This window comes from Phlebotomus papatasi, chromosome 1, assembly GCF_024763615.1.
Source record: "Phlebotomus papatasi isolate M1 chromosome 1, Ppap_2.1, whole genome shotgun sequence".
Classification (NCBI taxonomy): domain Eukaryota; kingdom Metazoa; phylum Arthropoda; class Insecta; order Diptera; family Psychodidae; genus Phlebotomus; species Phlebotomus papatasi.
This window is the reverse complement of record NC_077222.1, coordinates 85,540,010-85,566,726: the sequence shown is the minus strand read 5'-3', so window position 1 is coordinate 85,566,726 and position 26,717 is coordinate 85,540,010. Positions and strand designations below refer to the sequence as shown.

Below are 26,717 nucleotides of genomic sequence, written 5' to 3'. Positions count from 1 at the left end.
AGTAGGGGAGACCGGGGAGGTTGGGACACTTTTTCATGTTTTGATTTTGAGACAGTATTCCAAAAAATCATGATAGTGTATTACAATTTAATGCGGTCTATAGGATACTTATGAGTATTGACTTTATAAAAAGTACTCGATAGAACTTGGAAAACAACTGAGTTTTCTTGGAGAAGATAAAACATTTAACTTGACGTTTTGTCCCAAACCTCCCCGATGTGGGGCAGTATGGGACGCAAAAGGGGATGTTTGGGACGCGTTTTTTCTCGCATAATTTGCACTATTGGAGCACGTTAATAAATTTTAAGTACTAGATAAAAAATATTTCTGATAGAAATAAAAATGTTTAATCTTTTTTTTCATACTTATAAATTATTATCAATCTTATTTGTACAGTAGAGTCATTTATTGTCAAACAATTATTTAATGTATTTTCTTATTTCCCATCTACTCTGAAAAAAATATCTTGTTAAACGAACAAATGGATTTTGTTAAAATCTTGTCAAAAGGATGTTATTTACCAATTTGACAAAACTTTCTCTTGCATTTTATATAGAAAAACACCCTTTTGACAAACTTTTAACAAGATCCAGTTGGCCGGCGATTTGACAAAACTTTTCCATATTCTGTATGGAAGAACATCATTTTTTCAAACTTATCTTGCTAATTTGACAAAAAATTTTTTTCAGAGTACCTTTCTTTGCTTTTTTAATTCTAAGTAAGTATTGTAATCATGATCATCAAAATTCCTCACGCGAGTAGATTTTCTTGCAACTTTAGTTTTGAACTCATTGACGGATTCCTGTTTGATTTTACGACAACTGCATGTCACCTCTTTTTTTCTTATTTCTCTGAAAAAGCTCTCGTCTTGCCCTTTCTGGAGAATTTGTGAGAATTGTAGAGGATATTGCTCGATAAATTTTCGAGAAAATAGGTTTTAACGGAATTGAGCAAAGGTGGAATATCCTCTGGAGAGTAAATTATTGATTCCCAAGACATTGATGGTTTAATTGTCCCTGTAAACAACTGTTCAACTGGTAACGTTTGCGCAAGAGGTAGATTTTAAGTAGAAGCTGGACATTACTCTCCATTTTGACAATAAAAAATTGCACACCACCTACAATCTTGTCGAAAATCAACGTCCCATTCATCCCCGTTCAAGTGTCCCAAACATCCCCGCGGGTAGTTTTGGTATTTAAAACTTTTAAGTACAAAACAAGAGCGTATAATCTCAGAACCTTTTATAAAAATATGTTCCCAGATTATACTGCTAGCTAATGAAATAAAAAAGTTTTGATTATATATCGCTGATATAAAATACAAAGAGCAATACTGAGAAATTAAAAAATAGAATTTTTATCAATTTTTAAGAAAGTATTCATAGAATTAAAACAATAAAACTGAGGATATCCATTCTTTTAGTCAAGATACATCTTAATATTGCCTACGATTGAGTAGTGGTTAAATCCCATTTATTTCAAAAATTAGTGAAAAAACCGCCTTGTCCCACACTACCCCTGTCCCAAACCTCCCCGGTCTCCCCTATATCAGTAAAAGTGGTCAGTAAAAATGGAAATAGGAAAGCAGTGAAAATTATTGGCATAGAGAAATTTAAGAAATTGTGCAGCATTTTAATTTTTTATTGACCAGTTTGATTAGTCAGTATAATTAATGGTTAGTACATTTTGGACTGTTTACATTGCATTGCTAATTTAATTATTAAAAATGATTATCCTTTTCTTTTTATAATTTAAGATCCAAGAGAAAAGAAATCGATTTTATCTTTTACTCTACCTACAATTACATTTCGTAAGTTCAATTACAGAAAAACTCATATATCGTTTAATTTGTAGATCTCATAGGTCATACACTTCAATTATTTTGCCGAAGCATTACTTTCGTATGTTTTTCACAAAACATGCATATTTTGAAGTAAGTTTAAGTATAGAGCAACAGAAGAGTTGAGAATATTCCTTTAGGATTTTTGACAGTTTTTTTCTTCCAAAAACGTGAGTAGGAGCAAAATGCTCGAGGGAGACTTTTCTGAATTGTAAGACACTGTGAAAGATTCTGGATGCTTCCGTCTGGAGTGGTCCTTGAAGTTGTGCAAAATGTTGATGATATCCCATTATGATTTTACAATTGGAGAGAAACATACCCTAAGGCTGTCCTCAAAAACTTCCCAGATGAGCGAATCAAAGCCCAATGCCCTTTGACCATCATCCGTGGATGGAAGATTGTTTGCACTGCTGTTGAGACGCATTCTTGGCACACGAACGTGATCACTCAAAGCGTTTTTTGGCATGCTCGTTAAACAGAATCATCTTGACTTGATTTTTCTTTCAGCAGCGGGATGGTCATTGTCTAATCTCCGTCTGATAAGGACCCTTCTTGGGAAATATATCCGCTGACGAGGCATTCTCTAAGAATTTTAAATTGCAGTGTTCCCTCTTTCTGGCTGGGCGTGAAATAGGGTGGTGCTGTGGGAGATGACGCGCACAGTTTGGCTTGGTTGGAGCCTTATGCCGGGTTATATACATTTGTCAACCACTTTGTGGTTATTTTGCGGTGACAAGACTCCTACACACGTGTTTCTGAACGTGTTGACATGAAAGCCATTGATTTATATGTGGTAAACTCCACTGCATATGTGGTGACTTCCAGTTCAACCTCCAAGGGAGCAGTAGTTGTCACTTTTGAAACTTCAGTTCACATCATTAACTACAACATGTTTTACCATATTAGGGGGAAGTGGGGCACCTTTAAATATGGGGCAGCTTTTAAATCGGGATTTTTTTTCCTATGTTTATATGGAACTGAGCTAGGATGGAATCTACACTTATGGATACTATACACTTATGGACAGCGTGAAAAAGTCTTGAGTTTTTACGTAAAACAGATTTCGAAAAGTTATAAAATTATTAGTTTATGATGTAATTAACACTTTTTTGATTTTTCGAAATCTGTTTAGTGTAATAACTAAAGATTTTTGCGTTGTCCATAAGTGTATTTAACATCCATAAGTGTAGGTTCCACCCTATATCTTAATGTAATTTAGATTCTCAATCTGTTTGTACAACTAAATCCACCCTACTAATAATTTGATAGAGAATTTTCTACTTTTGTAAACTTTATACAGTAGAGTCTCCCAAATTCGGGCATTTGGGACCGAAATGTCAACCGAATTAGAGAGAAATTCGTGCTGCAAATTGTTTGAAATGCAACGATTTTTTGTTCATGTGCATACTCATATTGAGTTTATATGCTCATTGCTATTATTGGATTTCATGAAAACCTTTTAATAATGCAAAATCACATCAAAGCTAAGACAAATCATGACAAATTTGAGCATATTTGCTTCATTTGATGATCAAAATCGAACTTGAAAAATGTCAACAAATTTTTTTCGAATTTAACTGCCGCCCAAATTATAAAGTAGCCCGATCTTAAAAGAGCCGAATTAGCGAGAGTCTACTGCAGAGGTGTGCAAGAACCGTTGAAACCAAATAAACGTCAAAATAAGTTTGTTCAAGTAGCGTTTTAACCATTGACGTACAAGTTTCTTTTGACGTTTTTTCGGTTTCAAACGGTTCTTGCACACCTCTGGTCTACTGTACAGTAGAATCTCTCAAATCTGAATCTCTCAAATTCGAACGACGTTTGGATTGAGAATGTCAATTGTGGGATTATGTTAAAAAATTCGTATTCTGGATGAATGAAAATCATATTTATGTGCTTCTTCCTGAATGCTTACATATACATTATGATCGTGCAAAATGAAAAGAAGTATGTTATCACTAAGACTTGTGAAAAAATACGGGAATTTGATTCAAAGTACAATTCAATCTCACAAAATATCGTTAGTTTTGAAAAAATCGTTCGAATTTGGGAGGTGAGAAATGTCAAAAATAGCCCCCGAGCGTTCAAATTTAAGAGACTCTACTGTATCACAAAAAGTACTCCATGAATTCTTTGGAATTAGAGTAGAATCAGTAGAATAGCATAGAATATTTTTTTTATAATTGGATAATTTAAAGTCTGACCTAAATTAGAGTTTTATGATGTCCTCACGGTTTCAGATGGACAACAGCGTAATACCAGCAAGAACTAGGGGAAAGCGTGCTACCTTCGGACGACTCAAGCTTTAGAAAATTCAATTTTTCTCTATGTTTCTTATGGATTTTATCCATAGCTCTTTTTTGAAAATTTGAAGCATTGAACTAGCTATTAAAGTATAATATTATAGTGGGCGAAATTAATTTATAACACTTTGAATAAATGATCTGTGCGAAGCATAAATCGTCCGAAGAGAGTAAGGCTTGTACCTCTTTGTGGTCCTCTTTTTACCTTTACCCATCTAAAACAGTGAGAAAATCTGAAATCAAGTTTCGGTCCGATTTCAAATTACCCAATTAGTGGCACTGTTGTAACAAAATATGCATATCCACTAATAAAAATTTAATACTTGAATTGATTTTTATGCAGTTCTTAATTTTTTATTAATTTTGCCAAGGTGATTGAAACATTTCTTATGCATCAGAAATTTCTTACACAATTCACCAAGTGGCGAATCACAAAATAAATATTTGATTTTATATGTATTATACATAACTTGTGAACAACCAGGGGAACCCCCATACGAGCAGCTTTAAAAGCAAGCTCTTTAAAATTTTCGCTCAGTTGTGATAAGGATTTTCCAAGACAGTGGTCGTAAACTTATAATTGTTCGAAATGTCTGACATAGAAATTCTTGAATTGCACGAGAAATTTATTAAATTATACCAAACATTCTCTGCTTGGGCAACACTGGATATAATTTATCCAACTTGTGGGAAAAATGTGAAGTTTCTTAAAATGTCTTTTATTCCTTTCTGCTGTTTTTTGGTTCTTATTTTTAGTGTTTATACTATCTTCTATATCGATGATAGTGTTTCAAAATTTTATTCTGGAATATTTGTTGGAGCATTTTATCAGGCTGCTTTTAAATTTTACGTTATTTTTATTGGACATGAAAAGAACTTCAATAAGATGTTTCATTATATGGAAACACTGACGAAAACTACAAAGATTCCTCTGGTTGATCAAATTCGTAGAAAAAGATTGACAAAGAGCATCAATTTTGGATTTTTGTGTTCCAAGTAAGAATATTATTTTCATCTTGAGTTTTTAGCGGTTTAATGAGAAAAATAAATTAAAAACGAAATTAAATGATAAGCCTAGAACAGGTATTTAGGTGAGATATTTAGGTTCAAATTTGAAAATTTTATTTAATCAAAGTTAGTTCATATTTATAATCTCACCTACAATAAGCTGATCTAGGCTTGTGATTTATTTTTAGAATTATCATTGTACTTCTTATTACTGCATACAATTTTTTTTAGTCATATTAAGAAAAAAATATTCAAAAGATCAGGCTGTAACCTCTAAGTAAATCTGAAGTTTGCATATATTTTTCGTATTTCTTTTGCAGAATCTTACTCTATCTAATCCGCGCTGCGGCTCTTTTTGTTTGCTTATATGGCTTCAACGTGTCAAATTATTGTTGTCCAGCGTTTTACAGAATCCCTTCATTTCTAATATCTGACGAAAATCCTTACAAAAATTTCGTCAGTATAATTTTTGAAATTTTCTCAATTATGATGCTTTGCGAACTTGTTTCAGTAGCGGATTCCCTATTCTTCATCTTCCTGGCATATTTCGTTGGTGAATTAAATTCACTCTACGAAGTGATATTAAGTTTAAATGACAGTGAAATTGTTAAAACGGATTCATGCAGATTTCTTCGTTATATCTATATCTCGCATAAAAATGTTCTTTTAAACTTAAGGATTCTTCAGACAATTTATTGGCAGCTCAACCTACAATTCATCGCTACTAACTTTGTCTACGTCTGTTTGCTGCTCATGATGGTCAGGTTCTATGATAGCAGTCTGACTTCTTTCATGGCCTTTGTTGCGGGAACAACTCAATTATTTGTGCTTTGCTTCTTTGGTCAAATCATTCGTAATCGTACCGAAGCTATCGGAGAGGCTCTTTACAACACCCGTTGGTACGAAATGCAACTGAAAGAACAAACTGCGTTACTGATCATGATGGCGGCAAGTCAGAAACCTATCGGATTGTCAGCTGGAGGAATCATGAATCTCTCTTTTAATACTTTTGCCAATGTAAGTTTAAACAATACGAAAAACATTACAATATTTTATTATTAAATATGATTTTCTATGTAACTAAAACTACATTTAATTTGTATAGATTTTGAGAACAGCATTTACTTACGGAGCTTTTCTTTACACCGTGATTGAGTAACGTGGTGAAGTAACGACCACAAAATATAGCTGCAGAACTTGGATATACGCAGTATAAATTAGAATTTAGGTTTGCTTAATTTGCACTCTCTTATGCTGTATAATGATCTCATTGTGATGTAAATGTTTTAAATATTTGATCAGAAAATAAATTTTTATCTTCAATTTCGAATTTATGTGAGACTTATTACTGTTACCAATTTTATAAGAATTTTTTTTATTTATAATACCCGAAACATTTTCATATATAACCATATTGGACATTTTCATATATAACCTAAACAATCTCTAAAACGGGTCCCGGACAAAATCTCGAAAGCCAAAATCCCGAAAGTCTAAATCCCTAACTCCAAAATCCCGAAAGTCAAATCCCGAATTCTTAAAAGTGTCATAGCTACTCCCACGATTGCACCCGCGCTTGCTGGAGGCAAAGGGAAATTTTCTGTGTCTTGGGAAATTATTTTATACATCATCCTCCTCTGTATAATTTCATCCCTTTCAGGATTTTCAACATTTGGGATTTTGACTTTTGGGATTTTGGCCTTTTTGGGATTTTGGTGTTCCGGATTTGGCTTTCGGAATTTTGGCTGCCTCGACACGGAGTGGCTGTAAACATCACATATTTTTAATTATATATTAGGCTTCAAAGTACGAGATCTATATGAATTGATTAGATACCAAACTGTCAACTGAAGAATGGTCGACATAAGTCCAAGTAGTATATAGACATAAATATCAGTGTTTCGAGTTACCCCATGTTTAGGGGAATGTAGGCATGGTTCGCACAGAGTGAACCTTCAAACAACGCAAATTTTCTCTTTGTTTACAAAGAGTGAGTTCGTCATTTCTTAATCATAAGATAGATAATTATTAAGGTCATGAGAGGAGATGAAAATGGTAAGTCAGCTCTTTGCAAACGAAGAGAAAATTCGCATCCTTTGAAGGTTCACTCTGTGCGAACCATGCCTACATTCCCCTACTACTGTTCCAGTCTCCCTTATGCCAAAGTAATAACCAAAATTTGTTAAGCGGATGATGCCGTAATTGAGTTTATGTGTTAAGGCCTCTACACACTAAGAGCAATTTCTTTAAAAAATGCCTATTCTAAGAAAATTTCCCCTATAAGAAGGAACGTCAGAATTTTTTAAAAAAGACAATTTTTGACGAAAATTGCTTCTAGTGTTTTGACACCATTATGGAAATAGGTTTTTCGACTCTGAAGCCTTTGGCGTTAGTTTTGTGAAGTTTAAATGTTCTAGAAAGTTGTACTGTTGTGTAAGAGCTTTCAAATTCACTCTGATTCGCCAAATACTACACTGAGAAAAAAAAGAGGGTGCGATTAACTTGTTTTCCTCATAACTTTAACACTTTTTAGGTGTAAAAATATATCAACATTTTTTAATGTTAATTTTACACCATTTTAAGGGTAAAATTAACATGAAAAGGGTAATATTTACACTGATTTTGGATCAGTACTGCAGGGTAAAATTAACATTTCCGGAATGTTATTTTAGCTTTTTCGGTTTTCTCTCAGTGTAATTAGAGGACCTAATACATTGATTTCGAAATTGCCCTGTATGTAAGATTTTAAAATCCTTAAAATCCTAAATAAGTAAGGGTATTAAAAAGGAAGGATTTAATAGATCCTAAATATCCTTATTTATAGTCTCTAGTGGTAGAAAATTTCCTCAAAAATTGTCATTTAAAGAGTAATTTTTCAGGAAAATAGCTTCCAATGTATAGAAGCCAACACAGTATAAAATTTTTTTTATGCAAATCCGAATTGATTTTCTGAGTTTTTGAATATTTAACAATTTGGCCAAGGTGACTGGGAAATTTTTTATCCATCAAGAATTTCTTACGCAATTTCACCAAGTGACTAATTTGAAAATAAATATTTTATTACACATAAGACATGGAATAAGTTAATTGCAGAACTTGTGTACGAAGAATTGCGTCGAGTAATACTCACTACCAGCCCCTATAGTGTAGGCCAGAAACTTTGAAGTGGGCTTTAAAGCACGACTCTGATTATTTTCGTTTAGTTGTGTAAAAGATTTTCCAAGATAACGGTCGAAAGACAATTTATTGTCCGAAATGTCTGACTCAAAAATTCTTGAACTACATCAGAAATTTGTCAAGTTATACCAAACATTCTCTACTTGGGCAACACTAGATATCATTTATCCAACTTGTGGGAAAACTGTGAAGATTCTCAAAATGTCTTTTGTCCCGTCCTGTTTCTTTCTGTGTCTTAATTTTTGCATTTATACTATTTTCTATATCGATGATAGTGTTTCAAAATTTTATTCTGCAGTGTTTTTTGGAGCATTCTATCAGGCTGCTTTTAAATTTTACGTATTTTTTGTTGGACACACAGAAAACTTCAATAAATTATTCAATTACATGGGAAATTTAGCGAAGACTACAAACATTTCCTGTATTGATCAAATTCGTGAAAAACGATTTACAAGGAGCATCAGTTTAGGATTTCTGTGTACAAAGTAAGAACTTGAATTTATTTAAAACACGTTTAATTGTGTGACAGAAGACAGACGGAAAGATATTTTTGAAATGTTTTTATAAAAAAAAAAATAAATAAATAAAACAATAATAAGCATGGATTTATCATGTGATTTTTGGTTAAGAAACGTAAGAATTGTATTTTACATTAAACTCCATTACATAAATTTTGAACTATTTTTTTTATTTTGAGTTGTTTTAATGATGATCTATAGCCAAACAGCTATTAAAGCTATGCCTCAATATCGCCATCAAATCACTCATCGATAAACTCGTAAATATAAAAAAAATATAAAATTTTAAACTCGAAAATATTTGAATTATTTACAAAACCTTCGAAGGGTTATACATTGTTCTGAAAACTTTACGAACTTTAATTCAAGTTAATTATATTTGAGTATAGAGAATTGTCAATCAGGACAAGTGATACTCAAATTCATTGTTGAGAGTCGACCGTTAGGATGATATGAGTCAGATTTTGGTATTTCGGTCTAAAAACTTTCTTGTTCTTCTTTATGTTTTTGATGTGGGTTTGTAAAAAATCTATTTAAAATGCGTTTTCTGAACTGTCATATTCATGTTTTAAAATTGTACGTAGGCCCTGAAGAAGGTCCCAACCAAGGATCGAAACGTCGGTCAATAAAAACATAAAGAAGAACAAGAAAGTTTTTAGACCGAAATTCCAAAATCTGACTCATAGGATACTCAAGTCATCCAATTTTTTCCGCAGTGGAGATAGGAAAATATCCTGCCTCCCCCAGGATCGAACTGGAGGTCTCTCTAGTTAACCGCTCTAGTTAACGAGAGGTCTCTCGTTAACTAGACAAGTGCTCTACCAACTGAGCTATTAGAGGTCACATGTTTTGCTTGACTAGCTACCCGACCTTAATCGATTGTGTTATCCATTGTGTTATCCTGGATGTTAGAAAGTAACGCTTAGGCTGTGATGGCTGTATGGTAGAATGGTTTGTTTCTCAGTATTTGTTGATGGCAATGAGTTAATAAATACAATACAAATAAAATATACAATTGAATTTTTTTGTATAAAAAATTCAACTGATAACTGAACACACATGCATACATGATCTCAAAATTATTTTAAATGTAACCGTCAATAACTCGTCCGGATTACGCCCGATCCGTATTAAAGAGCGGGCACTGTAAATATTAAAAAATATATATTTTAAATATTTGACAATCATCTTCTCTTTAGTTTAAAAACTTTTTTTCTACAATTACTCTTTTTTACATTTCTTTCGCAGAATCTTTCTTTTTCTCATGAATATTACGAGTTTCACTTTTGGCCTATATGGACTAAAGCACACTGATTATTGTTGCCCAATGTTCTGCAGAATTCCTCCTTTTCTAATATCCGACGAATATCCTTACAAAAATTTCATCAGTATAATTTTCGAATTTTTCTCAATATTCGTCGTGTGCCAGATAGCCATAATAGGGGATACTCTATTCTTTATTATTCTGGCGTATTTCGTTGGTGAATTGGATGCACTCTCCGAAGTGATCTCAAGTCTAAATGACAGTGAAATTGTTAAAACGGATTCACGCAAATTTCTCCGGTATATTTATGACTCGCACCAAAATGTCCTTTTGAACTTAAGGATTCTTCAGACAATTTATTGGCAGCTCAACCTACAATTCATCGCTTCTAACTTTATCTACGTCTGTTTGCTTCTTATGATGGCTAGATTTTACGATAAAAGTTTAACTACTTACATGGGCTTTGTTGCGGGAACAACTCAATTATTTGTGCTTTGCTTCTTTGGCCAAATTATTCGTAACCGAACTGAAGCTATCGGAGAGGCTCTCTACAACACCCGTTGGTACGAAATGGAACTGAAAGAACAAACTGCGTTACTGATCATGATGGCGGCAAGTCAGAAACCTTTCGGATTGTCAGCTGGAGGCATCATGAACCTCTCTTTTAATACTTTTGCCTATGTAAGTGGCTATAAGGAGATCATTTAAAAATTACAATATCTTTGTAATAATTGAAATATGATTTTCAGTCGAAGTAAAACTTTTTTTTTATAGATTTTGAGGACAGCGGCTACTTATGGAGCTATTCTTTATACTTTAATTGAGTAAGAAGCGCAAAATGTAGCTCCAGAACTTGGACACGTTGGACACATTCATAGTTAAATAGTTATTTAGAACTTATTTTTATTGTTTTCTTTTTCACTCTACTAAGAGGCAGTTCAAGTCGTAAAAATAGTGTAAACATCAAATCTTTCCTTTCACGGAATCTTATTAACTATGCTTGATGTAAAGTGTGTTCATTTTTTATAAAATCTGATCCTATGTTTTTTGGACCATCACTGATGAAAACTCTGTAAGAAATATGTGTTTTCTTAGATTATCTTTATCGATTTTGCATTTTGGTTCATTCCGTATCCATTTCTGAGCTTTTGTGTAACTTCAAACTAGCTATTAAAATTATGTCATGGCAAGGTCAGATTCATTAAAGGAGAGAAAAATATGAAGTGTTCGAAGCTAGACCGTATTTTAAATAATTCCCCTACACTAGTTTTTGAGATATTTTAATTTAAAAATTAAAAATATGAAGGATTTTTGGGTGTGAATAACATTTTTCTATGTTTTTTTTTTAATTTAGCTCGAAAAATGCATTTTTTTGCAATCTTTAGACCACATTGTTTAAATTTCAGAAAGTCAAAGATTGGGTTTAAAGTCCAAATAGATTCAGGTTGATATTCGAAAATATTTAGCAACTAAAGAAAATATATGCAAAGAATCTCTAAAAGTCCTGATCATAAACTCTCAATGATAGTTTTCGTCCCTATTTTATCGTCGACTTTTACCAGCTAAAGATTCTCGAAGATTAACCTAAGTTTATTTTAATTTTTTTTGCTAACTAACTAACTAAAAACTTATCAACTTAAGAATTCCCATTTCAAAGTATTTATGTAAAACTGAATTGATTTTCTGAGTTTATCAATATTTTACAATTTGGCCAAGGTGACTGGGAAATTTCTTATGCATCAAGAATTTTTTAGGTGATTTTACCATGTGGCAAATCCCAAAGTAAATAATTGATTTTGCATAAGACATAGAATAAGTGGATTACATAACATATTGTCTACTCCATTGTAATTCTACTGACAGTACTATACAAAACTAGTACCATTGGATGCTGATATCTTAAATTTGCAACGCAAAAAAAATTATTTTGATTATGTTACTCCTCAAAATGTTATGAGAAAAAAAACTGAAAATCGCTTTACATAATTATCGAAGTGTTTGGCGTCAATTTTACTGGAAATTGTTTAAAAATGGCGTTAACTGGAAAATATTCAATGTTTAAATATGATAAAGTTTTCAAAAGTTGAAAGTATTACTAGTTGCAGTGAAATTAACGAAAGTCAATATTAACTGTTAAAGTTTAAAACTCTGTCCTGAAAAATTGCATTTTAGACTTATAATACTTTAGTTTGGAGCCGACGATAGGGTTGCGTCACCGTTTTAAAAATTTACATTAACTTTATTTTAGGATCTTGTCTTAAAGTAATCGATAACAATTTTTTTCGAAATGTCTGTTACAGAAATTAGTGAATCGTATCAAAAATTCTCAAATTATGACCAAAAATTTAAATATAATCTTTTAAATCTTTTAGTGCTAATGTATAAAAATTTCTGTTAGACAGCAACAAGTACAGGACAAACCACAACCTCAATCTCAAAATTTGTATCTCTGTAAAATAATAAATATTTTATTTTAATTAAACTGCATTTTCCAAAAACCTTATAACTTAGATTTTAATTTCTTACTATGTAATTTATTTTATTAAAGAATTCTATATTGCTGGACATATTTTCATTATTGTTCAAAGTGAATTTAGTGCATTAGATGGTATAAGACATATGTATTATTCGTTGTTTTAAAGTATATTGTCTACTACAAAGAAAATGCGGAGAAATATATCAGTTGGAGAAATAAAAAGCGTATAATTTATTTGGTGACATTATGGTAAGAAGACGTATCCCAATAATCATGACCATTAGCCAAGAGGTGAGAAATAGGGGTTGAAGGGACAACCTCATTTACGCACGTTGAATAAAAGAAGTGACCTCATGAAATTTAATAATATATGAGGGTTATTTTCGCACGATTGACACAGGAAATGGGAACGTTAGAAAGTAGTACAACTACTGGAAGAAGCGTAAGAAAAAATACAAAAGGGTTCTTCATCCCATTGATCTTGTTTTTTTTCCTCTTGACATATCCCTTCGTAATGGGCATCTCAGAAGACAAGGATGGGCCAGAGAAGAGCAATCTTACCGACATTGATGAGAGTGTGTGAATTAATTTAAACCAAGCGGAAAGATCATTACAACTCTGGGTAAGTTTGTCTTGAGCTGATTGTGTTCACACAATTAAATATGTGAAATGAAGTCATTTGGAATGCAAACGGATGAGAATATCCCTGATCCTGTTGTATGCTGTTTCCACAAATTAAATGTTATGCATAAGGAGCTCACTAGGTCCACGACATCGAAGCTCAGATGGTTCTAATTGCTGGTACTATAACTGACCCTTTTTGGAGAGAGGGGATGCAATTTGAGGTTGTCCAACTGTTTTACTCGTTAGTACTGTGCTTATCTCATCATCACCGAAGGATCATCAATTAAGATGCAAAAGCTGCTGGCATCGTCTTTGCAATATCACACTTTGCCAGTCGACCTCGATTGCAGCATTACATACGTAGAGTTATTGATAGGGCAATTAATGACGGAGGAAGGGAGATACTGAGAATTACTTGCCAATTGCTTTCACAACTAGTGACCGTACTTCTAATGATGTTATGCCAGACACAGAGTTTCCATCAAAAGTTGTTTAATTCATGTTTGAAAAATTTGATATATGAAAAATTGTTAAATCCCTGACTTATTAGTTCTATGAGTGATGTTCCTAACACGCTCCATATCATGCATGGTACAGGTAAGTCAAAAAGGGACAAGTTTTTTTTTCTATAGAAAGTTTAATGACTGACATACTGAAGTTTAATATCTATTCATGCCTCAGGGGCTGATATATTGAAAAACATTTGGAAATACTCCAAAATTGGTTACGAGTTTGCTGAACAGGATCTGATATCACAATCATATCTGATATCGTATTGATTAACACACTTTACTGAACACCGTGTATTACAAGTTTTAGATCAAAAATTTAATCATAAGGCTTAACTTCACTAATTTTTTATTAGGTAAGATTTTTGTGGTACATTAATTTGACATTCAATACTAAATGGTCTATAAAACTTTGAAAATCACTAAAATGGCTTGTTATTTAGGATTCAAAGACCTTCGGGAAATATGTTAACTTTCTATCTGAAACCCGTATAAATACACATTCTTATCGTTCACTCTTCACAGGGAGCTATAGAATAGAAAATGGACTGGACGGAAAAGTATGAGTTAAGGGGGGTGTCTATTTTATAACACTTTGGCTCGATTGATAGTAAATAATCATTGCGAACGCACATTTCAAAATCCAAAACAACACATCTTAAGGTTATATACATTTTAAGAAATTATGGTCGGAAGAAAACCTTTTTTATACACGAAAATTATGTAAAAATAATCCATTTTAACAAAGATATTGTACACTGATAGAAATCATAAGAGAGTATATAAGGTTTTGATGGTTAAGAACCATATTTTCGTTTGTTTTAATGCAATAAGAAACTTTTTTTCAACTTTTCATTATGCAAATAAAAAAATAATTAGAAAATATAATAAATTTTATCTGAAAATGAAATTAAAAAGTTTTCAAAACTCGCCTGGAGAGACCTTATATTCAAAAGTCCCTTTGAAAAACCTATCAGTGGTCACTATTTCGTAGATTTATGGGATTTTACAAAACACAATATACTTTCTGTTAGGAGATAAAGAAGTCATAAAAAATATACATTTTACTAATTATTTCTATTTCATCTGGAAAATACTTATTAAATGATTAATATATATTACGTATTTCCTTTTTTTTACTGGAAAATTGAACTCGCATTTAGTGGAAGGACATCAGTGATTGGCAGTATTCCTCGGACCGCCAGATTATTCTCGTTTTTCTACTCCAAAATAAAATAAATTTCTAAAACTTGATCGCAATCTTTTACTATTTAACTCTTATAAGGATTCACTGTGTTATACGGACTGCACACTGCATTATTCAAAAATCTACCGGTAGTCTAAAGTGCAAGTTCACATATTCACCGCTTTAACGCTAGTTGTTCTTCTAATTCGAATTTTCGGTATTTTTGACACTTCAATCGTTAACGTAAATGACAGTGCGCAGCAAAACTTTGCCGCAAAAGGTGAAAATGGCAGAATGAGTGAATATTAATTTCAATAAAATAAATGTCCTTTTTGTGCAAGCCATATTGGTTTAAGTTCTCGAACTTCCAACGGGATTTTAAGTAAGTTCACTCTGATACCTTCGAATCGGTGCAGAAAAAACCTCAACCGGAGAGAGCTCACAAATTGTGAAGGTTATTACTGAACGTAAGGATTTATGTTTTATAAATATTTCTAAATATGTTTGAACTTTAATATTTAAAAATACCACTCTTAAAGATGCCTCTTTTCGCTTTACATTTCAGGCTACCCCCTTAAGTATGCTTTAATTTCTCGTAGGAAAAACAGAAAATAATCTTAATGATTACGGAAAGTTTTAATTTATTGGCGAGTATTTTAAAATAAGAATTTGTGTTTTGAAATTCTTATGCCAAACTGATTGTTTTAATTCCACAATAATAAAACAATTTTCTCCGAAGGTTTTTTAAAATTAAAATAGTCTGAGAATTAAAGGAAAAATTAAGAAAAGAAATGAACTGCAAATCTTTGTGAAAATCCCAAAAAAGTAGACATCTCTGTGATTATTGCAAAAGTTTATTAGTTCGTACTAAAAAGCAGTTACATCCAACTATATAATTTCTTATATGTACTCTACTTCGCTAATTGAATACCCTCTGGCTGTTAACAACTGTGAATTGTCCATTAGTAACTATTAGAGATGGCAACATTCAAATACAACATTGGAGACACTTGCAGCGTATTGTTAGGGATTTGAGCTCCAGAAGAACTGTTGAGAAGTCTTGCGTGTTCAGTACTCGTGGATGCATTTTGAGACAAGAGTCAATTAGCAATGCCAATTGCGCAAATTATATCAATTGAAATATATTATAACTCTTTTTTTCTGCCTCGCCAACCAACTGAATACAGCGACAATTGCGATGATAGCAAGAGGCAAGGTGTGTTTAATTAAAAGACATGTTTAGAGTTACTTGCAACAGGTTAGTTGCGACAACACAAAGTGGGGTCTATGTTGGACATAGAAGATCTCCATGTCAAAGGAGCATATTCTATGTGACAAATTGGTTGAACATCTTGCGGTGTGCAAAATAAAGGTTTACCTTGCAAAACATTACAAAATTAACACATTTTCCATCTCTCAGCCAGGAAAATCAATTTGCATGTTTGACTTGCAGAAATAAAGTAGCAATTGCACTTACAACTCTACAATTCCATCACTAATTTATGTAGTCTACATTTTGTTGTTACATAAATAAATTCAATTACATAAATTAAGTGATTTAATAAATGTATTTTATTCACTGTCCCCTCATGCTGTTATTTTGATTGTGTCGTTAAATAATTGATGTGAATGATTTTTACTACGTCTCATTTTAATACGGAGATAACATGTGTTGTACAGAAATGACAGAAATTATTTTTCAGTAAATTGTACCACGTAATGGGGCTGTAAATTAATCGACTGACTATTGGTGGATTGGTAGTGAATTGCAATATATTATGCTCTGACAAAAGTTTTTAAGAGATTGAAAATTTAATTATTTCATATGAGTTTAAAATTTGTTAATATTGCTCAAAACACCGAGTGCCACAAACATGTTGTTAAAAATATTAATATTATTATTATGAATTAGCACAGTTTTTTCATGTTTTACTAAATTTACTCAATTAGGGTGTAAAGTATAGCTCCGTAAGATAAAGCTGTCTTCATCACCTGCAAAATAGAGGAAAAAATTTAAAAGTTATAGAAAACAAATTTTTATTTCGATGATAATTATGGCATTGTATTTACATGATCAGTAACAATTTTGGTTTGTCCAGTAAAAAGTTAAATTTCAACAGTAGTAAATTTCGAGCATAAAAAACAGTGATATTGTCGGACAAATTTTAACAAGGGTGAAATATAAATTTAGGGAAAAGCAGACTACCTTCGAATAATAATAATGGTAGAATAATAATAATAATAATAATAATAGTAATAATAATAATGGTGGTACAACGTTTCATAGAGGAACTTAGGCCTTCCCGCAAGGGAATTCGGAACATCTATTATTATTTTTTCTTATAGTGGAATGTGGGCAGGGTTCGCACAGATTGAACCTTCAAACAATGTGAATTTTCTCTTTGTTTGCAAAGAGCTGACTTATCATTTCTCATCTCGATTCATTAGGTGCATTAGGTTAATAATTATCTATCTTATGGCTAAGAAATGACGAACTAACTCTTTGTAAATAAAGAGAAAATTTGCTTTGGTTGAAGGTTCACCCTGTGCGAACCATGCCAACATTCCCCTACAGGAATAGGGGTGTCACTCTCATGCCCCGTGGAATGAAGTGCAGTAAAGTTCACTGGATGCAATTCGAACATCTTTAACGCTAGAAAAATTCCTGGTGATCTAAAAGAAATTTAGACTCGGGACACCTGCATCATATGTAGAGCAAGTGCTCTACTATTTGACTCATTGAGTGTCCTTTTAATTAATTTGACCCATTGCAATAGTATAAGCTATTCCAGTGCCCGAAATTTCCTGAAAAAAGCCATGGGTCAAATGCATTAAAAACATATTGAAAATGAAAACTGCTCTCTCTTGGAGTTCGAGCAGTTAAAATGGTTGGCAAAGCATCCCAGCCTTTGCGAAATGCTCGAACTCTTGACTTAACCTCAAAAGTACTTTCGTATCATTTACCATTTACCGGTTCTCAACCGATTTGAACTGATTCATAAAACATTCTTAAAAGATTTATAAAACATTCAAAAGATCCTCCAAAATTGTTTTATAAGTAATATAATTGATTTTCAGATAAAAATTAGTTATCGGTTATGAACAGGTTCAGAACCGATTGGAACCAGTTCAGTTTTATAGGAAATTCCAAGACCTTTCCAACGATCCCATACATGACCCTATTTGCTTGATAAATGCGCTCTCAAGTGTGTTTTTAACTTTTGACCTTGAAAAACCGTTATTAGGAATGATTCAACGGTTTTTTCGTATATGGTCAAATTTCTGACATTTCGAGAAACCCCAAAAAAATATGATTTTGGTTTAGACAGACGGACAGACAGACAACCAGCGTGGCGACATTTCTCCAACAGAAGTGGTCTCCGGGAGCTGTGAGGTAGAAGTTTTTTTTGGGCGGGGGGGGGGTGGTTGTAAAAATAGAGGGATTATATATACTGCTCTCCCCATGGAGTACGAACAGTAAAATGAGTTGTCCGAAGCTTAAGTCGTCCGAAGATAGCGCGCTTTCCCCATTTTGTAAAGACTTATGAGCAGCGCACAATACCTTTTGTTTGTAAACATGTTTTCAAATTTTCCCATGAGAATGAGTGAGATGACTACATCTAGATCTCACTCACTATCGTCGAAATGTCAAAAACATGTTTACTAAACAAAAGTTATTGTGCGATGGACATTAGGCTTATTTAATGACCAATAAGTAAAAAAAAATATTCTTAAATCAATTATAATATTTTTAAAACAATTTAAGAAATTATCAAATTATTTACCTATATCAGGCTTTATGGTAATCTGTCTCAAATTATATAGTATGTTATAGTCGTTATAGCTAACATTAAGTACTTTCGAATATAAAAACTTTACCCTCCTCAACTCTTCTGATCGAAGTTAGAAAAGGTAAAAATAAAAATATTATTTTTAAAATGGTCACACCTTTGTTTTTAAAGTTCTAATTAACAAAATTTGATCATTTTTAGTAATTTAGAAAGGTCTCATTAAGAGATAATAACTTTTCAGAACATCCCAACGTCATTAGATTCAATCAATTGGCCGATTAATCGAAAAGTCGATTTTAGAAAGTTAAAATATATAAAATAAGTAAAATATATCGAAAACTGGAGGATGCTTTTCGTTGAAATTTTAATATACATATGTATATAGTTGCCAAGTTCTAGACATTTTCAAAAAAGATGGATTACACTTACACTTTGATGTTCCCCGACCTGAGCCATTGAAAATAATAAAACTGAACTGTATCTTCAGAGCAACTGAGCTAGAGATCTTTCTAACGATAGGTCGCATTCATACTCACTCCCAGACCCTTAGACAGGCTTCAGACTAGAGGTTTAGCCTAGTTTCCGAAGGTTTCAAAATCCTATTTAGCAATCAATTTAATTTGTTCTTCTAATTCAAATAGATTAATTCCCTTTAATAGTCCATTTCTAAGTCAAAATTTCTCAAAAATTTTCGACTGATAAGACTCTAGAGAAGTTAAGCCTTATGGCTAAGCCTTAGATCTGAAGCCCGTATTACATAGAAATTTACTGAATTTAGAATAGAAATGACCAGTGATCAACCCAAATAAGCTTATGTTAACTGAGATTCTTTTTTTACGACCACGGAGTGCATACAACTCAGGGTGCTTGCAACTCGGAATGATAGAAAAATATACACTGAAAGTAATTGGATTTATACCACTTACATTTGCAAACGTGTTGAAAGATATAGGCATGATGCCTCCAGCGTCAAGTCCAATTGGTTCTTGCCCTGCTGTCATTATAATGAGAACCGTTATTTTTTCCCTACGGTTCATTTCATACCAACGAGTATGGTAAAGAGCATCTCCAATGGCTTCCGTGCGATTCCTAAGAATCTGCCCGCAGAAACAAACGAAAAATAGCTGAAATATTGCAGTACCAGCTCCCAAATAAGTTGCAATAGGGGACTCGTAGAAGCGACTCATGAAGAGAAGTAGGCAAATAGCTATGAAATTAGTTGTTATAAAATGAATATTTAAGTGCCAGTAGATTCTACGAAAGATTCTCAAATGTATCAAGACGTCGCAGTGGTATTCATAAACGTAGCGAAGAATCTTGCAAGCGTCTTTTTTAGCTGTTTCTGTATCATTGAGATGCTGAATGACTTCGACGAGTGCTGTCAAATTGCCTTCGAAATAGGCTAAAATCATAAAGAACACGGAATCTGAGCACATCATGATTTGGACTAGGATGAAGTACGCTACGCAGCTGAAAATGATAGAAATGGGACGTTTTAGGTAATTTTCTTCTTCAATTATAAATGACGGAATTTTGAAAAACAATGGACAGCAGTAGTTTGTCTCGCTGAGAGCATATAGGGTTACAATGCATGCTATCGAATTACTTGCTGCCACAAACATTCTGCAAATAAAAAATCTTAACACTCTTTATGCAATAATATAGTGAATTCATAAAATTACTTGGTAAACCATAAGATAAATTTGATGTTCCTTCTGAGTCTTAGTCCACGAATCTCGTCAGCAAAAGGTAAATCTGTGGGCTTCGTAAGGAATTCCATGTATTCCAGCATCTTCGTAAAATCTCCTCGGTATGCAACCATAAAGCAGTAAAATTTGAAACAACATTGATAGAAGCATACAGCAATTATTATGCAATAAAACAAAGAAATTTGATTGTCAGTAGTCATAGCAGTGTAGACACAGAAAAGTAATGCGGTAACGCAGTAAAGTGGTACGAATGTCAGTTTTAGACGTTGAACATTCCTTCCAGCCGATTGATAGATGCAGTTCAATGAAGCCCAGTTTATAAAAACTCTATGAAAATTTATAACTTTCTGATGAAGAAGGATAAGTTCTTCTTGGGACATTTTTAAAATTAAAACCACTTGACCACAACACTGTAGAAATACCGATACAACTGTGGAAAAATTCCAGAACAGGTGCCTTATAAAGGGTTTGCCAAAGAAGCTCGGCTGTCATGGAATTTCTGCAAGATATGCAAAATAAAATATTTATTGTGAGACATCGCACTTGCTTTTGCTTAAGAAACTGAAGGAATTTTCATTTACGGAAAATTTTTAAAGTTTAATGAATAGAAAAGAATGGCAGCTTGAGGAATTATCTAGAGTTAGATTGAGAAGAGAAAATTGCGTTTTATTGCTAAGAGGTCATGTAGAGGTTATGGAAGCGTCTTAGCAACGTCTTAACAACTTAACCTAGTTTAAATATGCAAACAAAAGCATTTTAGGGATATATCATGTTTTATGGTTTTATATATATGTAACGCATTTAAGAGTTATCTTAGGTAATTTGTCCTATCTTTAGTGTTCTAAATTTACTTTCCAATTAATAACCATTGATTTTATCGACTACAAAACTGACGATATCTTTCAGTTTTATTTCTGGCAGCGATTTAGTATGCGTAATTTGCATGTAAAACTAGAAAATGGGGAGGGAATTGAAATAAAAACTTATTTTACTGTTTTTGATTAAAAATCCTCCGCCTCTGCAACCAGGAAGAATCTCCGTAGAGACATTCCTCTTTTGGGTTGTCAGAAGTTAAGAAATCAGGGGGTGACTATCGATGGTGGCACCCTTATTTTCAATTGTGTGATTTGTCTAGTGGTACATATGTAGAGAATAAACAAGAAGCAGGACGAAAAAAACACTCGTAAATTTATCTAATTTTATGGGAAGTGACATAAAATCACTGCACTACACAATATTCGTCTTCTGTGACAATTTTACGACAGAAGTAAACATCTGAGGGCCCATGTGCACGTGAAATTCTCTGCTTTCGAGGATTGTGGATTTTTCTGGGGGTCGAGGAGCCCATCCAGTGAGCAAAGACATATCCTTGAGTGAGCGACTAAATGCGACTTATCATCATCCTCTTGGCCAGACGATCGACTAAATGGCTTCAGTAGCTCTCGGAACAAGGAGATGAAGGGATGTTTCTGGTGCTGATGACCGAGGGACTTATGGGTGCTGATCCGATGAAAGTGTATGGAGTAAGTAAGTGCCCTATACAATATCCATCAAGAGCTTGTTACACAGAAAATTACCAGAAGGTGCATTTGACGCTTTCAACCCTCAGCAAACCCATACCCCCTCAACACTGACAATTTTTATTTCATTCCATTTGAAATTGGATCTCCACTGTGATTCAACATTTTTCTCTTCTTATTCTTTTTTTGTTGTATTTTTTTTTTTAATAAATTGACCAAACACGGAACGAGGGATTTTATTATTTCATCATCCCTAATTGGACACTGGGAGTGATAGAGGGGGATACCCACAGCACATATTGAAAAACACAAGAAGACGCAAAAAAGAATTAAATTGTGAATCCGTATTGATGTAGATGCCGACCAAATTGGATGGAGGTAATTTGATTTGGACGTATTGACAGGACACAGAGAAAAATAAATTTCGTGAAATTTTCCGGCGAAAGGGGGATGTTATGTGGTTTCCGCTTCAGCCAGTCCCCGGATCAAATCATAGGAAAATTGCACTCGGCCGAATTCGTAGGACATAAAATTGTGGGGTTGTGTGCATACCTTCGTTAGACGTTCGAAGAACAACGGTTTAAACTCTAAACTAAGGGGGTGGATAACTATCAAAAACAAAAGTAAAAATTACTGTTCACAGAAGGGAAAGATTAGCACATCAATTCTAATCAATTCTAAACATGTTCCATCTAAAGTAAACTTGTGGCTTATAATCTGCCCCTATAAGTTTGAATGAGAAATAACACTAGGTGAAGACATTTAGGCTTCGCATACATTCTGGCTTCGAACACTTCATATTTTTCACGCAATATGGCATTAACTAGCTAGTGAGTCACACATTATATGAAAAAAACTAGGTCATATAAAATGTTCCAAATCGTGAGTCCTTTGCACATTGCCTGAGTCGTTGCCGTGAACCCCGTCCTATCCGAGGCATAGTACTACGCGGATATATATATCAGTAGCATTTTGTTCGTAACGCGCCGAAGAACGCTACTGATTTTTGAGAGACGAATTCTCCAACGGATATTTAGAGCTGTCTGGGATGGTTCGACCGGTAAATTTCGTACTAAAATGAACCACGAGCTGGAGCAACTCTATAGACAGCCCGACATAGCTTCCTCCATTCGGGCGAGACAACTGAGCTAGCTCGGTCATGTGCACCGAATGCCAGATGATAGAATGCCCAAGAAGCTACTGAATGCGAAGCTGGAAGGAGTTCGATCTAGAGGATGCCCCCGAAGGAAATGGCAGGAATCAATGGCAGGAAATCAATGAGACGTAGCGCCACTTAAGTAAGTAAGTAAGTATATAAAATGTTCGAAGCCTGAATGTGTGCGAAGCCTAAACCCCTACTTTTCAACATTTTATAAAAAAAAAATTTATTATCTTGTTCTGGAAATAAGTATGCGAAAAGAGAACCAGTAAATGCTAATCTACAAAACTTTCTCAAAATAATTTTTGTGGAATATTTTGTATATTTGTTACCAAAAAAAAATTTAATGTTTTTCTGTTTTCTTTTATGAGAAATAGTTAATTTCAAAATAAAGAGGAGTAGTTCAGGATTGGACAATCAACAATATATGGTATAGTGCCCTCAAAGCAACCCCTTCTCAAGTCTATTAATGGAACTGTTTATATATTAATTTTTAGGAAATCTTCCCTAATTTATGACGATAAGTCATTTGCTAATAATTGATTGAAAATGTATTTGTGGGGCAGTTTCAAACAGATGGTTTTTTTTTCAGGACTCATTGGCTAAAGAAATATGGACCATTATTCAAGGTAACTATGTTCGGTTAGTTTCTTTTGATTATAGACGATCTGAAAATACACAGGACATTTCCTAAATGTTATTTTTCATTCTAAAAATCTTTATTTCAGATAATAAATCGTGCGTGAAACTACCCCACCCTACACTAATGTTCAGCCTGGTTTATTTGTGATTAGTGGAAAATTATTAAAATTTGAAATTCATTAAAAATTATTTTAAAAAATCATACAATTTACAGCCCCTTTACTACAACGACTTTCTTTGACAGCAATCGAAACGCCCATCTTCCGGAATTGACTGAAAACCCCCATTGAAAAAATAATTCTCAAACAAATGGACAGGGGACGAGAATTCAATTTTTAAATAAAAAAAATACTCTGTGCAAAATGAAATTCAATCTGTCCAATTTAATACACATTTCCTTTTGTATGTTTTCATCCATTGTCTTTCTCACATTTCGGTTATTTTTTATTCCAACAAATCACCAACGATGATACAGTGGTGAAACTTGATGATAATAGTAAATAAAAGGAAACATAATTTATTTGAACAGAGAAAAATCCCATTTATTTCCCAAGCCTATCAACCCCAAAGCCAGAAAAAAAATATTAGGGCCATCTTACCTCTTATATCATCCGCAACATGGTTAATAATATATTTTTGAACGAAGCAATTTAGACATTTTAGAATGTCTTGCAATAATTAATACTAAAGAGTCCGGGGACAGAGTTTCAGAGGTGGTGCTTGGGAAGCTAATAGGACTCCAGAGGGTCGTTCGAGGGTTCTCTTTGAGATATTTCACACATTCCATGCAATTGCTTCAAATGACCCTTGCGAGCTATTAAGGAATTTAGGAAGTAACCCTTAACAGTGTTCCTCAACAGGTTTTCTCGCCCTAAATGTCAAGGGAACAACGTGAGGAATTACACAGAGACGGATTTTATGTAGTGTGAATAAATGATTATTTTCTTTACTCATGAATAACAATGTAATAATGTAGAAAAACCATTTGAAAATGGCTTGTCTTCACAGCCCAGAAGATATTTTTGCATCACCTAAAGCTACTCTCCAATTTACCGAACTCCCAATTGATGTCATGCTAATAAACTTTAAATCATATTTTGAAGCTATTACTAGTGTCCATCGTTGAGTAATGTGATGTAATTAATTTAGAGAACCATATGTATGGTCTATCTAGTGCTAAATGAGCTTAGATTTCACGGATGTTGTGTGGGCAATGGAGTCACAAAGTTTTTTAAGAGCAATAAAATTGATTTCAAATTAATTGGAAAACCACACAACACCGGTTTGCACTTTGGATCACCATGGTAATTGGATTTGAGTTTAGACTTAAACTGAAATAGCCACCGGGTCGTAAAAATGGCCAATAGGGCTTCGATATTGCACCACAATTGAACTTGTGTGCAATTCCAATGTAAATTGTCGCTGGTGCCTCTCACGTGGCCACACTCAGATGTGATGTCTTTTCATAGACTGATTTTACTGCACGGGTCATATGCACTTTTCATGCTACTGCGTTTCGCAATGCATCCATTGTCAATTGAGTGAAATAATTCCTCACCACTTTTGGGGCTGAATTGCTGTATACCCATATAAACTCTCGCATTTGGACACATGAACGCCAATGTCATTATCCTCCGCGAACACGTTTCCCCTTCAAAATAAATCATTAATGTGGATGCACTAAACTTTATCACGCAAATTGACCCAGTCGCATTCATCATCATTAGGCAAAGCCGAGATCTCACTGCTGTACCTGTTACATTGAATGGACAACACTGCTGACAATATATTCCCGCAGAATTGAGCAAACATTCACCAATGCCTTCGACATTGGGGGGGTGATTTATATAACTTCACACACTCTATATCAGTTATTTGTTTGCATCCAAATAGAGCTAGAAAATCTCTGCATTTCGACTAATCCCACGTAAATATCTCGGACACATTTGGACATGGTGCTGGATTCCTCACACTCGGACTTCCATGCATCCCAGGACACTCAGTTGCCCTTGGGGATCATACTGACAACCAATGTGGCTACCCTGAAAGCATTGGTATAAAATACATTTCTCATCCCATTTTTCAAGCCTATCACAACAAATTAATTGGGCACGACAAAATGAGAAACAATAAACGACAAATAATTTTTATCATTGAAAATGTTGAGATATTATCTCGCGAAAAAAATACAAAAAATATAGCAGGGGGCTGGTTATTCAATACGAAACATACCCTGTCAATTACATATAATGACTTTTTCATGAATAATAAAAATGACTTTTTTTAATTCAACTTAAACAAATGAAAATAATGAATAGATAAAATATATTGTTATTCTTCAAAAGGTCATATTTCGGATTAACAATTTAAATTTAATTGTATCCACATTTAAGTACAGAGAGTTCCGGCTTAAGTAAAAAAGGATTGAAAGAATTTGATATGAATTGCCAACTAATTTGGATCTTATTTATATAATAATTTTTGAATTGTCCCCAAAATGTATGCAAATTTTCTTTGTCACTGGAGTGAATTCACGGGCTTTTTTTCATTCCCGAAAATTTCGTTAAAAGCGGAACTCTCTGTACGAGTTAAGGAAAGGCATAGGAGAGGGTAGTACAGTTTCATATTTTGCACTTTTTCATACTTCTTTGGCAATTAAAATAAGTTTTGGCATAAAAACTCATCGCGTAAAATTTTTTTTCTGCAAATAATAATTTAGGGTCAATCGAATATTAAAATTTGGTCAGTAATCCTATATTTCATGAAAATTTCACTGTATTTAAAGCTGTACATGTACATTTTAATATTTAAATTGAATACTACTCGAATTTAATTTTTAATGAGAATAATAAGATAAGGGAAACTGGGTCAGTAGTAAATATGGGGTAGTTGTGACCAGTGCATTGTTTTAAATTAGACATTAGATTTCACACGACAAATCCTATATGAATTTATAGATAGTGTAGGGATACTTTGTTCCCTGAATAAATAG

The 26,717-nt window shown here is 33.4% G+C and overlaps 2 protein-coding genes across 2 annotated transcripts; one reads left to right on the top strand and one right to left on the bottom strand.

Moving 5' to 3' along the window:
• The first annotated feature begins 5,480 nt into the window (after positions 1 to 5,480).
• LOC129797903 (odorant receptor 85b-like) lies at positions 5,481 to 6,478 on the top strand. The gene is made up of 2 exons (XM_055840774.1): positions 5,481 to 6,167; positions 6,256 to 6,478. Exons 1-2 carry the CDS (start codon positions 5,637 to 5,639, stop codon positions 6,307 to 6,309), a joined length of 585 nt encoding a protein of 194 aa, XP_055696749.1. The 5' UTR covers positions 5,481 to 5,636; the 3' UTR covers positions 6,310 to 6,478.
• A 9,336-nt stretch (positions 6,479 to 15,814) lies between these two features.
• Positions 15,815 to 20,817, bottom strand: LOC129797902 (odorant receptor 22a-like). The gene is made up of 3 exons (XM_055840773.1): positions 20,378 to 20,817; positions 19,622 to 20,318; positions 15,815 to 16,896 (listed from the first exon to the last, which is right to left on the bottom strand). Exons 1-3 carry the CDS (start codon positions 20,782 to 20,784, stop codon positions 16,843 to 16,845), a joined length of 1,158 nt encoding a protein of 385 aa, XP_055696748.1. The 5' UTR covers positions 20,785 to 20,817; the 3' UTR covers positions 15,815 to 16,842.
• Positions 20,818 to 26,717: the final 5,900 nt, after the last annotated feature.

Excerpts from the sequence above, each read along its gene's own strand:
- LOC129797903 (XM_055840774.1), top strand. The coding sequence starts at position 5,637 with ATGATGCTTTGCGAACTTGTTTCAGTAGCGGATTCCCTATTCTTCATC. Across the intron at positions 6,168-6,255 it reads CTTTTAATACTTTTGCCAAT|ATTTTGAGAACAGCATTTAC; the intron begins GTAAGTTTAAAC and ends TAATTTGTATAG.
- LOC129797902 (XM_055840773.1), bottom strand. The coding sequence starts at position 20,784 with ATGTCCCAAGAAGAACTTATCCTTCTTCATCAGAAAGTTATAAATTTT. Across the intron at positions 20,319-20,377 it reads TTTATCTTATGGTTTACCAA|AATGTTTGTGGCAGCAAGTA; the intron begins GTAATTTTATGA and ends TTTTATTTGCAG. Across the intron at positions 16,897-19,621 it reads CTTTCAACACGTTTGCAAAT|GTGATGAAGACAGCTTTATC; the intron begins GTAAGTGGTATA and ends TCTATTTTGCAG.